The sequence below is a fragment of the Pseudophryne corroboree genome, chromosome 10, assembly GCF_028390025.1.
Source record: "Pseudophryne corroboree isolate aPseCor3 chromosome 10, aPseCor3.hap2, whole genome shotgun sequence".
Classification (NCBI taxonomy): domain Eukaryota; kingdom Metazoa; phylum Chordata; class Amphibia; order Anura; family Myobatrachidae; genus Pseudophryne; species Pseudophryne corroboree.
This window is the reverse complement of record NC_086453.1, coordinates 264,476,174-264,493,007: the sequence shown is the minus strand read 5'-3', so window position 1 is coordinate 264,493,007 and position 16,834 is coordinate 264,476,174. Positions and strand designations below refer to the sequence as shown.

General features: G+C 45.1%; 1 protein-coding gene and 1 long non-coding RNA gene across 5 annotated transcripts in view; one reads left to right on the top strand and one right to left on the bottom strand.

Annotated features, from left to right (window-relative positions):
- LOC134966476 (uncharacterized) overlaps positions 1 to 16,834 on the bottom strand; it is a 209,114-nt gene that overhangs the window by 25,481 nt on the left and 166,799 nt on the right. For both annotated transcript variants that reach the window (XR_010188656.1, XR_010188655.1), the window contains one exon: positions 15,034 to 15,215. This is a non-coding gene — a long non-coding RNA (uncharacterized LOC134966476). The remainder of the gene's footprint in view (positions 1 to 15,033; positions 15,216 to 16,834) is intronic.
- The window catches only part of DIXDC1 (DIX domain containing 1), a 360,729-nt gene that overhangs the window by 218,849 nt on the left and 125,046 nt on the right, over positions 1 to 16,834 (top strand). For all 3 annotated transcript variants that reach the window (XM_063943242.1, XM_063943243.1, XM_063943241.1), the window contains 2 exons: positions 859 to 1,108; positions 15,092 to 15,199. In XM_063943242.1, the coding sequence (XP_063799312.1) occupies positions 859 to 1,108; positions 15,092 to 15,199 (358 nt within the window). The remainder of the gene's footprint in view (positions 1 to 858; positions 1,109 to 15,091; positions 15,200 to 16,834) is intronic.

Here is a 16,834-nt window from a genome sequence, read left to right as displayed (position 1 = left end):
AAGACTTAAAAGGTTAGATATGTTCACACTGGAAAAGAGGCGACTGAGAGGGGACATTTTTAATATTTATAAATACATTAAGGCAGTGGTTTCCAAACTTTTTGGAATCACGGCGTCCTAGAATATCAGAACTTTTTTCATGGCACCCCTAGGCCAAAAATGTCTTATTGAGAAATTTAGAAAGAAATATTACATTAAGTAGATCGCGTTTATATGTCATCCTTAGGGTCAGTTGTGTGGTGAGGGACAAGATTTGCTTCTGTTTGGCCATATATTTTATGTCTGGCAGCCACCAGCACTGGTTTTGCCTATTATATTGACCATGAATAATTTGAATTGGTCCTGGACCACCAACCCAGGGCACCCCCGCAAGTGTCCCGAGGCACCGCAGGGAGCCACGGCACACAGTTTGGGAACCTCTGCATTAAGGGACAATACAAGGATTTATCAAACTATTTGTTTAACAAAAAAAATACTACATAGGACACGAGGACACCCACTGAGGTTAGCAGAAAAAAGATTCCATACTCAACGGAGAAAAGGGTTCTTCACAGTAAGAGCAGTAAGGATTTGGAATTCTCTGCCAGAGAAGGTAGTAATGGTGGACACAATCAATAAGTTTAAAAATGGATTTGGTAAATTCCTAGCAGAAAAAAATATCCAGGGATACAGCATTAATTAACATAAAAAAATAAAATAAAAAAAATTAAAATTATAATATAGGTTGAACTCGATGGACATTTGTCTTTTTTCAACTATGTAACTATATAACTATGTAACTATGTAAATTCCATGTTTTAATGATATTCCTTGTGATGCACTTTTGTAGACATTGATTATATTTTTGTATTATTACAGATATAGTTGATGGGAACCTTAAATCCATAATGAGACTGATACTCACCCTGGCAGCTCACTTCAAACCAGTCTCCGGGCGATCTGTCAATCACAGTGCCATAGGCATGTCAGGGAAGAGCCAGTCCTTTCATTCTGACAATCACAGACCTCACTCCACCACAGCAATGGCGCAGGGTGCTGCTGCTGCTCTTGCAGACGTTCGCCAAGACATGTGTCTCTCAGGACGGGATGTTTTCCGCTATAGGCAGAGGTAAATCCATTCGCTGACAATACAAGAATGTGTCCTTCGTGTTTTGCAGTACTAAAGTTTGTATCTGTAAGTTTTAATAACAAGAGCTTTATGTGTAACACTGGTTTTATAGAATATATACGGCTATAAATAAAGATGGTGGCCGTGTCTCTTCTTCTGGAGAGCATGGGAAAGTTCAGACATCCCCAACTAGGTGAAGACCCAAAAAAGTTTTGTCAAAATAAAAAAAAATATTTTACAGTATTAATGAAATATCTGATAAATCAAGCTAAAATATGAGATTGTCTATTTATGTTAGATTATATAATAAATGTAAATAAATTAAATAAAATCTGAAATCATTTAAAAAGTTAAGTTTAATTGCAGTATGCTATATCAGTAAATTGCCCTAAAAACCTAAATAATAGGATTGTTAGTTACGTAATTAGTTCAGTTTTTCATAGACTAAAGGGGGAATTCAGTAGGCTCTGTTAAGTCAGGGGGCGTGGACTCGCGGCATGCCGCCCTTTCCATTGGAAACGCATGGATCGTCCGGGGCGCGCAATGTGGCCATTGGAAACACACAGATCAAAGAGCAGGAGCCTGCGCTGCGCGCGGCCTTCCCGGTTCCCTCTGGGACCGGATTGGCCCACCTGCCCATCGGCCTTTCTGGCATATGCCGAATTGCCAGATGGGCAGTCCGGCCCTGGACACCGGGGGATCAATTAGCCCACTGTAAATTAATTCCCCCTTTATTGTGCTACAGGTCTCTCATATCCATAATTCCAAAATATGTAATATTCCGAAATACAGAATTTATTTAGCGTGACTGAGATGGTATCCGGTCATGTGACCGCCACTCAGGAACCCAGCGGTCACCATACCGACGCCGGGATCCAGAGCGATCAAAAGCCCTACAGTTGGCATGCCGACTAACAGGGACTATTTACACTCGTGGGTGTTGATGACACCCCTAGAGTTGGAATAGAACCTGTGGCGAGCGCAGTGATCCACCGAGCCCGCAAGGGTCTTTGTTGCCCCCCCACTCCAGGCATTCTGTGGCTAAGATCCCGGGGTCGGTAAGCTGACTGCTGGTATCCCCACCCACCCAGCTCCAACCTACTGAGACAGGTGTGGATTATTACATCTACACTAAAAAGGTCTACAGTCAATAGGTCTACCACTAATGGTAGACATGCATTAGGTCGACAGGGTCCAAAGGTCAACATAGAATAGTTAGAATAGTTACCGTATTTGCTGGCGTATAAGACGACTTTTTGGCCCTGCAAAACATGCCACCAAGTGGGGGGGTCGTCTTATACGCCGGGGGTCGTCTTATACGCCGGGGGTCGTCTTATACGTCGTATACGCCGCAGTGCCTCCCGATGCACTGCGGCCGCGGCGGGTCATCAGCGTGGCTGCGGCGATACAGGGGTGCCAGCCTTTTCGGCGTGACCGGCCCGTTCTGCTCGGGAAGCAGCGTCGCTCCGGCCCGCCCCTTGCGGTCATAATATAGTAATGTCACTTGGTATTAATAGACTGCTGCTAGTGACAGGGAGACAGGGAGGGCAGACAGGGAGCAGGGACCAATCCAATCAGGCTTTGTATACAGCCAACAGCCAACCACAGTACTGCACCATTGTACAGTACAATACAGCATAGAAAAAGTCCAGCTGTCAAACGCCTATCAACCCTATCATGGCCCCAGCAAAAAGAAAGAAATATGATGCAAGTTTTAAACTTCTTTGTTCTTTTACGTTTTATTTGGTGTGTGGAAGGTGTGCGGAAGAGGGGGTAGTCTTATACGGCGAGTATATAACAAACTCTATATTTTGAGTGGAAATGTTGGGGGTCGTCTTATACGCCCAGTCGTCTTATACGCCGGCAAATACGGTAGATCGGCAGGGTCAAAAGGTCGACATAGAAATGGTCTACACAAAAAAGGTAGACATAATGTTTTTTGTTTTTATTGGGTGTTTTGTCACTTTTCTGCCACAAACAAGCCCCATTAGTGTACTGTGTCCCCTCGCATTGCGAGCGAAGGCCAGGTGTCTTGCTATGCGACCGCTGCGCTCGGCACAGGTTACTATTCCCAGTTGTTGTCCACATGGATGGTAAAGTATGAAAATGTTGAAAAAAATTAAAACATAAAAAAAACGTGTTTACCATGTGTGTCGACATTGTCATTTCAACATTTTGACCCGTCGACCTGTTAAACTGTCTACCTTTCACATGTCGACAGTTTGACTTTGTCGACCTTTTGACCCTGCCGACCTAATGCATGTCGACCATTAGTGGTAGACCTATTGACTGTAGACCTTTTTAATGTAGATCTATAGTCCGGATACCGAGATAGACACCTTTGCTTTCTGATGGCTCAATTATTTTAATGTACAAAATTATTAAAACTATTGTGTAAAATTACCTTCAGGCTGTGTGTATAAGGTGTATATGAAACATAAATGCATTCTGTTTATCTCTCATCTCTCATTATGGTATGCAAATATTCCAAAATAGGGAAAAATCCGATATCCAAAATACTTCTGGTCCCAAGCATTCTGGATATGGGAGACTCAAGTTCAATACATACGTTTAAAATGTGTTGGTTGTTTATTAGTAATGCAGTCTGGTTTATTATGAAGGACAGCCTCCTCTGCCTCTTGCTCTGGGACATAAGACTGCTCACCTGGGTAAGCAGTCTGTGTCCTGGATGGAGGGGGGCAGTAGACCATAATGTGCCGGAGGGGGTAGTACTAAGCCGCACCCCCATGTCTGCATCTGCGCATGCCTGTGGTGGGTATCTTGGGCTACTACACTGTTGCAGTTCTATATACTTGAAACAGAAACCACCCAATTAACAAGAGCATTGCTCAGCACATATATGCAGTGCTTCTTCTCTGGTGCTAACCACAATGGAACAATAAAACCTTATTCTGTCACTTGTGTGGCACCTGAATCCTAACAAATTCAAGTTTCCGAGTCTTTGCAGAGACATAACTAATATAGTATACTGCGTTTACCTGTAGGAATCAGTGGTGCTTTCACCAGCCATTAGCTCTGTGGATACTGTGTATTTGGTTATGTAACAATGGTAGTACAGTATAACATAAATCATAAACAATAATAGCAAACAGAAAAATACATTGATACAAAGCCCCCTGGAGAGCGTTTGGCTTTTGGCCTCGTCATAATTGCACTGACATGAGTGCTCTGGCAGAGCAGGTCACCTTATCCATAGCATGTGTGGGTTTCCATTAGCAACTGGCATCCAGCCTCCCCTCACATTGCTTTCCGCTATCTGACTGCAGTGACACTTTCTTCTCTGGGTGATAATAAGCATCAGTGACGTTTCTGGCATTATTCATAGGGTTTTTGCTACTGTGACGTAATCACATTTCTGATCAAGGAGAGACTGCGACATAGGGACAGTTATCTGTAAAGGTGACGTTACCTGTGGCGGGCTGGCAAGGTGGATAAGAGGGCAGTGCTCCCTGGGATCGTCTTGTTTTTAAAGATGAGGACTGACAGTAAGAGAATACTTTTCCGTCTTACAATGCTGCAAGTGTGGGTCAGCAGTACACAGCAGTACACAGACATTAAGGTTATTTACCAACATTGCTCAGAGGTGCGGATCTGTAAATAAGTGCATATCGCTTATCAAATCAGTGTGTTGCCTGGGGGTTGCTCAGTTATGTACTCATCATAACAGATGATTGTTGCTACTGATTACTTGCACCTTTGATAATTGCTTGTAAAAGTTCGTTCTGGTGTACCACAGTGGTGCTCTTCTAGTCGGCATGCTGACTGTCGGTATTTTCAGTGTTCGGGATGCAGGGGGAGGTTATGTGACCATCGGTCACATAACTACATCCCGTGCTCAGCCTTTATACCAGATGGCAGCCCAAGCCTCATTATGTCATTTTGCTGAAATCACAGAAAGGTTTTACTAGGATATCTGGCAATCAACTCACTTGGGTCCCTGCCCCGCAGGTTGTGCTTGTATAATAATTCTGTTGCCACCCTGGACCATTATACAGCATATTATTCCGTAAGGACAGAAAGCCGTTACAGCCAAGATTATCCTGTAGGATGGACACTGTGATGCCTTCTTATGAACCGTTTCTGACATATTCAACCGTGCAATTATTACAAATGTGGGAGGAGGTGCATGGTTCTAATTACCCTGCAACTAGTTGCCAGCCCGTCAAAATGACGGAACAACATAAAAGTAATGTCAGAGATGGCGGATGTGTGCGCCCAAACGGAGCAATAATTGCTCTGACGGACGCCATCTCGTGGTCACTGGCTTGCAAAACACTTGAATTCCCCCATAGAGGTGAGGAGCAGCATTAGCCTTTTATTATATAGGATATTTGCCAGCCCATCTAATACCACATACACATTGTGGAGGCAGCACTAAACAATATCCATGTGATAACAGCTTACAGTATTGGTGCAAGTAGTGACCTCTCCGCTATACAAGAGACCAGAATGCAAATGCCAAGTGTTTCTCGCTTCTACAGAAAATTATGGAAATGAAAATGAGGCCAAGAAAAATAATTGTTAAACCGACATTAGTGTTGATTAGAAGAATTTAGAGCCAACCATCTGGACTCAAGCATGGACATTCTTAAAACCTGGACTGTAATGGTGGAGTTTGGGAAACTGATTTAGAGCAAAGTTATGTATAACTTCATTGGCAGAGTGGAAGGATGGAAGGTAGTTTAGGTAGAAATGAGGTTGGAGGTGTAGGGGAGCCGGGAATGTGTGAGGCCTTTGTAGGTCAGGGTGAAGAGTTGGAACTTGATTCTGTAGGAGGCTGAGAGTTAGTGTAGAGATTGACAGAGAGGGACAGCTGAGGTAGAGCAGTGAGACAGGAAAACACTGTTAAGGCAGCAGCCATGTGTAGGATGGATTGGAAAGGGGATAACTGGGGCTTGGGAAGGTCAGATAGAAGGAGGTTAAAATAATTGAGGCAAGGGATATGAATGAGGAGTGATTGAGAGTTTTGGCTACTTACATGCAGGGCTGCCAAGAGAAATCCTGGGCCCTGGTACAACAACTTCCTGGGCCCCAGTGCCCCCCCTGGAGGGAGGGTGGCCACAGCATTCTAGGGGCATGGCCACACCTCTTTGGGGGCTTGTCTAGCACATGAGAGGCACCCACTCACAGGAGCATGGCATGCCTCCCAGCCAGGGCAGTAGCGAGCTTGGCTGGGCCCAGGTCCTTTTCAGGGGGCATGGCCTAATCACAGGAGGGACCCTTAGAAATTGTACAGAAATTGTATTTTAAGCACTTCCCTGGCAACACTACAGCACCAGCATACAGCAGTGTGTGCTGGGCTGAGAAGAAAAGCTGCAGCTACTGCTTCAAGGTAAGGGGGAGGGGGTTTGGACCTGGGCCCCTCCATCAGACCTGGGCCCAGGTAATTTGTACCCTCTCCCCCCCTCTCTCGGCGTCACTGCTTGCATGGTGTAAAAGAGACAGATCCTTGAGTTTTTGCGGAGGTGAAAGCAGCAGGAATGGGAGAGGTAATTAATAAACGGAGTGAAGGAGGGTGAGGAGTCTAGGAGGACTCCTTGGCAGTGGACTTGAGAGACCGAGGAGAGATTATTGCCTTCAGTGGATAAGAGGTGGGGAGAATGGAAGGGGACATACTGAATTTCAGAAAGGGCTGAGACATTCAGGATGACATTTCTGAAAGATAACTGGAGACATGAGACAGGAGGAAGGGGAAGAGAGGAGAGGAGAGATAAACTAGGTTGTCATCAGCATATACAGTAGGTGATATTGGTGGACAAATGAGCTTATAAGATCACCAATCGAGGAATGTGTGGCGTAGAGGGCCAAGAACAGATTCTTGGGGAGCTCTGATAGGTAAAAGAAGATGGGGAAGTAGAGTCAGCAGTAGATAAAGAAAAAGAGCAGTTGGGGATGTAGGAGGTCAGTCAGTACTGGGGCCTTTTGCCATCTCTTGTAGTTTAGAGATGATCAGAAGTCAGTTTGCTACTAAACGCTGGTTGCCTTTTATTGTTTAGAAATTCTTAGTAAAAACACAGAAAATGTTGGACTTCTAGCATAAAATGAATAGCAGCCATTGCTAGGTCAGTTTACTAGAATTTTGTTCATAAACATTTTCGCAACATTGGCATAGTGGTAGATATTTTATATATTATAGGCAAAGTGTAAACAGCACACATCCAATGCAATGCCTAGGAAATCTGTACATAATGTTCCTGGCTCAGAGACACACAGTGCAATGCCTAGGTATTCTATACATACTGGTCCTGACTCAGAGACACACAGTGCAATGCCTAGGCATTCTATACTTACTGGTCCTGACTCAGAGACACACAGTGCAATGCCTAGGTATTCTATACATACTGGTCCTGACTCAGAGATACAGTGCAATGCCTAGGCATTCTATACTTACTGGTCCTGACTCAGAGACACACAGTGCAATGCCTAGGTATTCTATACATACTGGTCCTGACTCAGAGACACACAGTGCAATGCCTAGGTATTCTATACATACTGGTCCTGACTCAGAGACACACAGTGCAATGCCTAGGTATTCTATACATACTGGTCCTGACTCGGAGATACAGTGCAATGCCTAGGCATTCTATACTTACTGGTCCTGACTCAGAGACACACAGTGCAATGCCTAGGCATTCTATACTTACTGGTCCTGACTCAGAGACACACAGTGCAATGCCTAGGCATTCTATACATACTGGTCCTGACTCAGAGACACAGTGCAATGCCTAGGCAATCTATACATAATGTTCCTGGCTCAGAGACACACAGTGCAGTGCCTAGGTATTCTATACTTATGGACGGGTGTAGTAGGGTATGCCGGCGGCCGGGCTCGCGGCGGTCAGCATACCGGCGCCGGAATCCCGACCACCGGCATACCAACAGCTTGGTGAACACAAATGAGCCCCTTGCGGGCTCACTGCGTAGCGCGCCACGCTATCTGTTCTCCCTCCAGGGGGGTCGTGGACCCCCAAGAGGGAGAAAAAGTGTTGGTATGACGGCTGTCGGGATTCTGGCGCCGGTATACTGTGCGCCGGGATCCCGACAGTCGGCAAACTGAAGACCACCCCTTATGGACCTGACTCAGAGAAACACAGTGCAATGCCTAGGCATTCTATACTAATGGTCCTGACTCAGAGACACACAGTGCAATGCCCAGGCATTCTATACTTACTGGCCCTAACTCAGAGACACACAGTGCAATACCTAGGCATTCTATACATACTGGTCCTGACTCAGAGACACACAGTGCAATACCTAGGCATTCTATACATACTGGTCCTGACTCAGAGACACACAATGCAATGCCTAGGCATTCTATACGTACTGGTCCTGACTTAGAGATACACAGTGTAATACCTAGGCATTCTATACATACTGGTCCTGACTCAGAGACACACAATGCAATGCCTAGGCATTCTATACTTACTGGCCCTGACTCAGAGATACACAGTGCAATACCTAGGCATTCTATACATAATGGTCCTGACTCAGAGACACACAGTGCAATGCCTAGGCATTCTATACTAATGGTCCTGATTCAGAGACACACAGTGCAATGCCTAGGCATTCTGTACTTACTGGTCCTGACTCAGAGACACACAGTGCAATGCCTAGGCATTCTATACATAATGGTCCTGACTCAGAGACACACAGTGCAATGCCTAGGCATTCTATATATACTGGTCCTGACTCAGAGACACACAGTGCAATGCCTAGGCATTCTATGGGGGTAATTCCAAGTTGATCGCAGCAGGATTTTTGTTAGCAGTTGGGCAAAACCATGTGCACTGCAGGGGAGGCAGATATAACATGTGCAGAGAGAGTTAGATTTGGGTGTGGTGTGTTCAATCTGCAATCTAAATTGCAGTGTAAAAATAAAGCAGCCAGTATTTACCCTGCACAGAAACAAAATAACCCACCCAAATCTAACTCTCTCTGCACATGTTATATCTGCCTCCCCTGCAGTGCACATGGTTTTGCCCAACTGCTAACAAAAATCCTGCTGCGATCAACTTGGAATTACCCCCTATATATACTGGTCCTGACTCAGAGACACACAGTGCAATACCTAGGCATTCTATACATACTGGTCCTGACTTAGAGACACACAATGCAATGCCTAGGCATTCTATACTTACTGGCCCTGACTCAGAGATACACAGTGCAATGCCTAGGCATTCTATACATAATGGTCCTGACTCAGAGACACACAGTGCAATGCCTAGGCATTCTATACATAATGGTCCTGACTCAGAGACACACAGTGCAATGCCTAGGCATTCTATATACACTGGTCCTGACTCAGAGACACACAGTGCAGTGCCTAGGCATTCTATACGTACTGGTCCTGACTCAGAGACACACAGTGCAATACCTAGGCATTCTATACATACTGGTCCTGACTCAGAGACACACAATGCAATGCCTAGGCAATGCCTAGGCATTCTGACTCAGAGATACACAGTGCAATACCTAGGCATTCTATACATAATGGTCCTGACTCAGAGACACACAGTGCAATGCCTAGGCATTCTATACTAATGGTCCTGATTCAGAGACACACAGTGCAATGCCTAGGCATTCTGTACTTACTGGTCCTGACTCAGAGACACACAGTGCAATGCCTAGGCATTCTATACATAATGGTCCTGACTCAGAGACACACAGTGCAATGCTTAGGCATTGTATACATAATGGTCCTGACTCAGAGACACACAGTGCAGTGCCTAGGCATTCTATACATAATGGTCCTGACTCAGAGACACACAGTGCAATGCCTAGGCATTCTATATATACTGGTCCTGACTCAGAGACACACAGTGCAATGCCTAGGCATTCTATGGGGGTAATTCCAAGTTGATCGCAGCTGGATTTTTGTTAGCAGTTGGGCAAAACCATGTGCACTGCAGGGGAGGCAGATATAACATGTGCAGAGAGAGTTAGATTTGGGTGTGGTGTGTTCAATCTGCAATCTAAATTGCAGTGTAAAAATAAAGCAGCCAGTATTTACCCTGCACAGAAACAAAATAACCCACCCAAATCTAACTCTCTCTGCACATGTTATATCTGCCTCCCCTGCAGTGCACATGGTTTTGCCCAACTGCTAACAAAAATCCTGCTGCGATCAACTTGGAATTACCCCCTATATATACTGGTCCTGACTCAGAGACACACAGTGCAATACCTAGGCATTCTATACATACTGGTCCTGACTCAGAGATACACAGTGCAATGCCTAGGCATTCTATACATAATGGTCCTGACTCAGAGACACACAGTGCAATGCCTAGGCATTCTATACATACTGGTCCTGACTCAGAGACACACAATGCAATGCCTAGGCATTCTATACATACTGTTCCTGACTCAGAGACACACAATGCATTGCCTAGGCATTCTATACATAATGGTCCTGACTCAGAGACACACAGTGCAATGCCTAGGCATTCTATATACACTGGTCCTGACTCAGAGACACACAGTGCAGTGCCTAGGCATTCTATACGTACTGGTCCTGACTCAGAGACACACAGTGCAATACCTAGGCATTCTATACATACTGGTCCTGACTCAGAGATACACAGTGCAATGCCTAGGCATTCTATACATAATGGTCCTGACTCAGAGACACACAGTGCAATGCCTAGGCATTCTATACATACTGGTCCTGACTCAGAGACACACAATGCATTGCGTAGGCATTCTATACATACTGGTCCTGACTCAGAGACACACAATGCAATGCCTAGGCATTCTATACATACTGTTCCTGACTCAGAGACACACAATGCATTGCCTAGGCATTCTATACATAATGGTCCTGACTCAGAGACACACAGTGCAATGCCTAGGCATTCTATATACACTGGTCCTGACTCAGAGACACACAGTGCAGTGCCTAGGCATTCTATACGTACTGGTCCTGACTCAGAGACACACAGTGCAATACCTAGGCATTCTATACATACTGGTCCTGACTCAGAGATACACAGTGCAATACCTAGGCATTCTATACATAATGGTCCTGACTCAGAGACACACAATGCAATGCCTAGGCATTCTATACATAATGGTCCTGACTCAGAGACACACAGTGCAATGCGTAGGCATTCTATATATACTGGTCCTGACCTAGAGACACACAGTGAAATGCCTAGGCATTCTATACGTACTGGTCCTGACTCAGAGACACACAGTGCAATACCTAGGCATTCTATACATACTGGTCCTGACTTAGAGACACACAATGCAATGCCTAGGCATTCTATACTTACTGGCCCTGACTCAGAGATACACAGTGCAATACCTAGGCATTCTATACATAATGGTCCTGACTCAGAGAGACACAGGGCAATGCCTAGGCATTCTATATATACTGGTCCTGACTCAGAAACACACAGTGCAATGCCTAGGCATTCTATACATAATGGTCCTGACTCAGAGACACACAGTGCAATGCCTAGGCATTCTATACTTACTGGCCCTGACTCAGAGATACACAGTGCAATGCCTAGGCATTCTATATATACTGGTCCTGACTCAGAGACACACAGTGCAATGCCTAGGCATTCTATGGGGGTAATTCCAAGTTGATCGCAGCAGGATTTTTGTTAGCAGTTGGGCAAAACCATGTGCACTGCAGGGGAGGCAGATATAACATGTGCAGAGAGAGTTAGATTTGGGTGTGGTGTGTTCAATCTGCAATCTAAATTGCAGTGTAAAAATAAAGCAGCCAGTATTTACCCTGCACAGAAACAAAATAACCCACCCAAATCTAACTCTCTCTGCACATGTTATATCTGCCTCCCCTGCAGTGCACATGGTTTTGCCCAACTGCTAACAAAAATCCTGCTGCGATCAACTTGGAATTACCCCCTATATATACTGGTCCTGACTCAGAGACACACAGTGCAATACCTAGGCATTCTATACATACTGGTCCTGACTCAGAGATACACAGTGCAATGCCTAGGCATTCTATACATAATGGTCCTGACTCAGAGACACACAGTGCAATGCCTAGGCATTCTATACATACTGGTCCTGACTCAGAGACACACAATGCATTGCGTAGGCATTCTATACATACTGGTCCTGACTCAGAGACACACAATGCAATGCCTAGGCATTCTATACATACTGTTCCTGACTCAGAGACACACAATGCATTGCCTAGGCATTCTATACATAATGGTCCTGACTCAGAGACACACAGTGCAATGCCTAGGCATTCTATATACACTGGTCCTGACTCAGAGACACACAGTGCAGTGCCTAGGCATTCTATACGTACTGGTCCTGACTCAGAGACACACAGTGCAATACCTAGGCATTCTATACATACTGGTCCTGACTCAGAGATACACAGTGCAATACCTAGGCATTCTATACATAATGGTCCTGACTCAGAGACACACAATGCAATGCCTAGGCATTCTATACATAATGGTCCTGACTCAGAGACACACAGTGCAATGCGTAGGCATTCTATATATACTGGTCCTGACCTAGAGACACACAGTGAAATGCCTAGGCATTCTATACGTACTGGTCCTGACTCAGAGACACACAGTGCAATACCTAGGCATTCTATACATACTGGTCCTGACTTAGAGACACACAATGCAATGCCTAGGCATTCTATACTTACTGGCCCTGACTCAGAGATACACAGTGCAATACCTAGGCATTCTATACATAATGGTCCTGACTCAGAGAGACACAGTGCAATGCCTAGGCATTCTATATATACTGGTCCTGACTCAGAAACACACAGTGCAATGCCTAGGCATTCTATACATAATGGTCCTGACTCAGAGACACACAGTGCAATGCCTAGGCATTCTATACTTACTGGCCCTGACTCAGAGATACACAGTGCAATACCTAGGCATTCTATACATAATGGTCCTGACTCAGAGACACACAGTGCAATGCCTAGGCATTCTATACATAATGGTCCTGACTCAGAGACACACAGTGCAATGCCTAGGCATTCTATACTTACTGGCCCTGACTCAGAGATACACAGTGCAATACCTAGGCATTCTATACATAATGGTCCTGACTCAGAGACACACAGTGCAATGCCTAGGCATTTTATATATACTGGTCCTGACTCAGAGACACACAGTGCAATGCCTAGGCCAGAGGTTCCCAAACTGTGTGCCGTGGCTCCCTGGGGTGCCTCGGGACACTTGCAGGGGTGCCCTGGGTTGGTGGTCCAGGAACAATTCAAATTATTCATGGTCAATATAATAGGCAAAACCAGTGCTGGTGGCTGCCAGTCATAAAATATGTGGCCAAACAGAAGCAAATCTTGTCCCTCACCACACAACTGACCCTAAGGATGACATATAAATGCGATCTACTTAATGTAATATTTCTTTCTTAATTTCTCAATAAGAAATTTTTGGCCTAGGGGTGCCGTGAAAAAATTCTGATATTCTAGGGTGCCGTGATTCAAAAAAGTTTGGAAACCACTGGCCTAGGCATTGTATACATAATGGTCCTGGCTCAGAGACAAACAATGCAATGCCTAGGCATTCTATACATAATGGTCCTGACATAGAGACACACAGTGCAATGCCTAGGTGTTTTATAAATACTGGTCCTGACTTAGAGACACACAATGCAATGCCTAGGCATTCTGTACTTACTGGCCCTGACTCAGAGATACACAGTGCAATACCTAGGCATTCTATACATAATGGTCCTCACTCAGAGACACACAGTGCAATGCCTAGGCATTCTATTTATACTGGTCCTGACTCAGAGACACACAGTGCAATGCCTAGGCATTCTATACATAATGGTCCTGACTCAGAGACACACAGTGCAATGCCTAGGCATTGTATACATAATGGTCCTGGCTCAGAGACAAACAATGCAATGCCTAGGCATTCTATACATAATGGTCCTGGCTCAGAGACACACAGTGCAATGCCTAGACATTCGATACTAATGGTCCTGACTCAGAGACACACAGTGCAATCCCTAGGCATTCTATACTAATGGTCCTGACTCAGGGACACACAGTGCAATGCCTAGGCATTCTATACTAATGGTCCTGACTCAGGGCCACACAGTGCAATGCCTAGGCATTCTATACTAATGGTCCTGACTCAGGGCCACACAGTGCAATGCCTAGGCATTCTATACTAATAGTCCTGACTCAGGGACACACAGTGCAATGCCTAGGCATTCTATACTAGTATGCCTGATTCAGAGACACACAGTGCCTAGGCATTCTATAATGGGCCGTGGGGCTTGCGGCATGCGGAAAATCCTGGGGTATTACTCCCAGAGCTATTCAATAAAACTGCCTCCCCCCGTGGTAAACTCTGGTTTAACACTCGCTAACCCATTGATTCCATGTAAATTGCAGAATCGTTGGATCTCCCCACTCATTAACCCCTAGAGCAGTGATGGGGAACTTTTGGCACTCCAGATGTTGTTGAACTACACATCCCAGCATGCCCAGCAACAGTTTTGCTATTTGGCCATGCTAAAACTGTAGCGGGGCATGCTGGGTTGTGTAGTTCAACAACAGCTTCCGTTCCAAAGGTTCCCCATCACTGCCCTAGAAGATGCCTGTTATTGCAGACTTTTGCTTGCAGCTCCTGAAGTTTAGAGGAAACGTTCACCTCTGGGTCTTAACGCTTGGGGTAATCCCTGCTAATTGAATCGGCAGGGTTTACCCTAACTGGATTCCCTTCTACTTATCTGTGAACAACTGTTATCTGGTTGATTGTGTTGTGTCCAACTAAAAAGGCCTCTTTCTGATGTTGTTACATGGCCTGTAAGAACTCGGATATATATTCTGACTTGATCACAACTCATTTGTTTATTTTTTTATTACATAATACGGTGTATTATTACATAAAGAAAAAAAACAGTTTTACCTAGAATTTACAGATTGAATGAGAAACTAATGAGATGTTCCAATGGGTTTCTGCTCAGGATCAGCAGTGTGGATGAAGAGATTGGAAACCCATACTGGAGTGTGCGGGCGATGGTGAAACAATATGAAGGTCATCAAGGCAGCCGCTCTCCGTCGGAGTCATCCAGGTAGGCAGCTGTTTTCCTACAATGATAGATTTCATATATGTCATACACAGAGCGTGTTTGATAGCAGAAAACAAAGTTACAAACATACTATTATCACGGGAAAAGACACACATCACATTGTGCTAGTCCTTTGCCTTGTGATACACAAACAGAACCATCACATTTGAGTTTTTCATTTATTATGTGTTCTATTGTACTCTTAGGGGTATATTCAATTAGGGTCGGATCCATTCCGACATGCATTTGTCGGAATGGATCCGACAACTTCTATTCAATCTCATCTCAATTCGACATTTAAAAAGTCAAATTGAGATGAGGGACCCAGAGGACGAGCGGGGACAGCCGCGGGCAGACGGAGGAGAGCAGCGTTACAGTAGTGCTGCAGGAGGTTGTCTCACAGCCGCCCGACCTCACGGCAGTGTCCACCTGGCTCCAGCAAGCGTGACCTCACTTGCTCTAGCCGGGTGGACGCTGCTGTGAGCGGCGCAGCTGTGAGACATCCTGCTGCAGCACTGTGCTCCCCTGTATGCCCGTGGCTACCCCCCCTCTCCTCCTCTGGGTCCCACATCTCAGTCCGACATTTTTTTATGTCGGACTGAGATGGTCGGAAACGGGGCCAAATCCTGTAGAATTTGGCCCCGTTTCACTCAAAAGTACATGAATCGGCAGCTATACCGCCGATTCACGTACTATTCTACAAGTCGAATTCCACGACATGTCGAAAAAACTGATGGGACTGTATAGGTTGAATCACCATTCAACCTTAAAAAGTCGAAAACTGCCATCTTTTCAACAGACGGCAGTTTTCGACCCTAATTGAATATACCCCTCTAGCCTCTTCAATTTCACTCCTATGGATTATACACATTCTGCATGAGTCACAGTATTAAATTATCTTTTTTTCTTATATGGCGCCACCAAGTGTCAGTAGCGCCATACAGGGAATAATACAATGGTATGAAAAAAAATACAGTGTAAAAAGGTTCGACAAAGAATATATGGCGGATAATAAAACAGTGAGATAATAATAAGAATTTACTTACCGATAATTCTATTTCTCGTAGTCCGTAGTGGATGCTGGGAACTCCGTAAGGACCAGGGGGATAGCGGCTCCGCAGGAGACTGGGCACATCTAAAGAAAGCTTTAGGATCACCTGGTGTGCACTGGCTCCTCCCCCTATGACCCTCCTCCAAGCCTCAGTTAGGATACTGTGCCCGGACGAGCGTACACAATAAGGAAGGATTTTGAATCCCGGGTAAGACTCATACCAGCCACACCAATCACACTGTACAACTTGTGATTTGAACCCAGTTAACAGCATGATAATAGAGGAGCCTCTAGAAAAGATGGCTCACTACAACAATAACCCGAATTTTTTGGTAACAATAATTATGTACCAGTATTGCAGACAATCCGCACTTGGGATGGGCGCCCAGCATCCACTACGGACTACGAGAAATAGAATTATCGGTAAGTAAATTCTTATTTTCTCTGACGTCCTAGTGGATGCTGGGAACTCCGTAAGGACCATGGGGATTATACCAAAGCTCCCAAACGGGCGGGAGAGTGCGGATGACTCTGCAGCACCGAATGAGAGAACTCCAGGTCCTCCTCAGCCAAGATATCAAATTTGT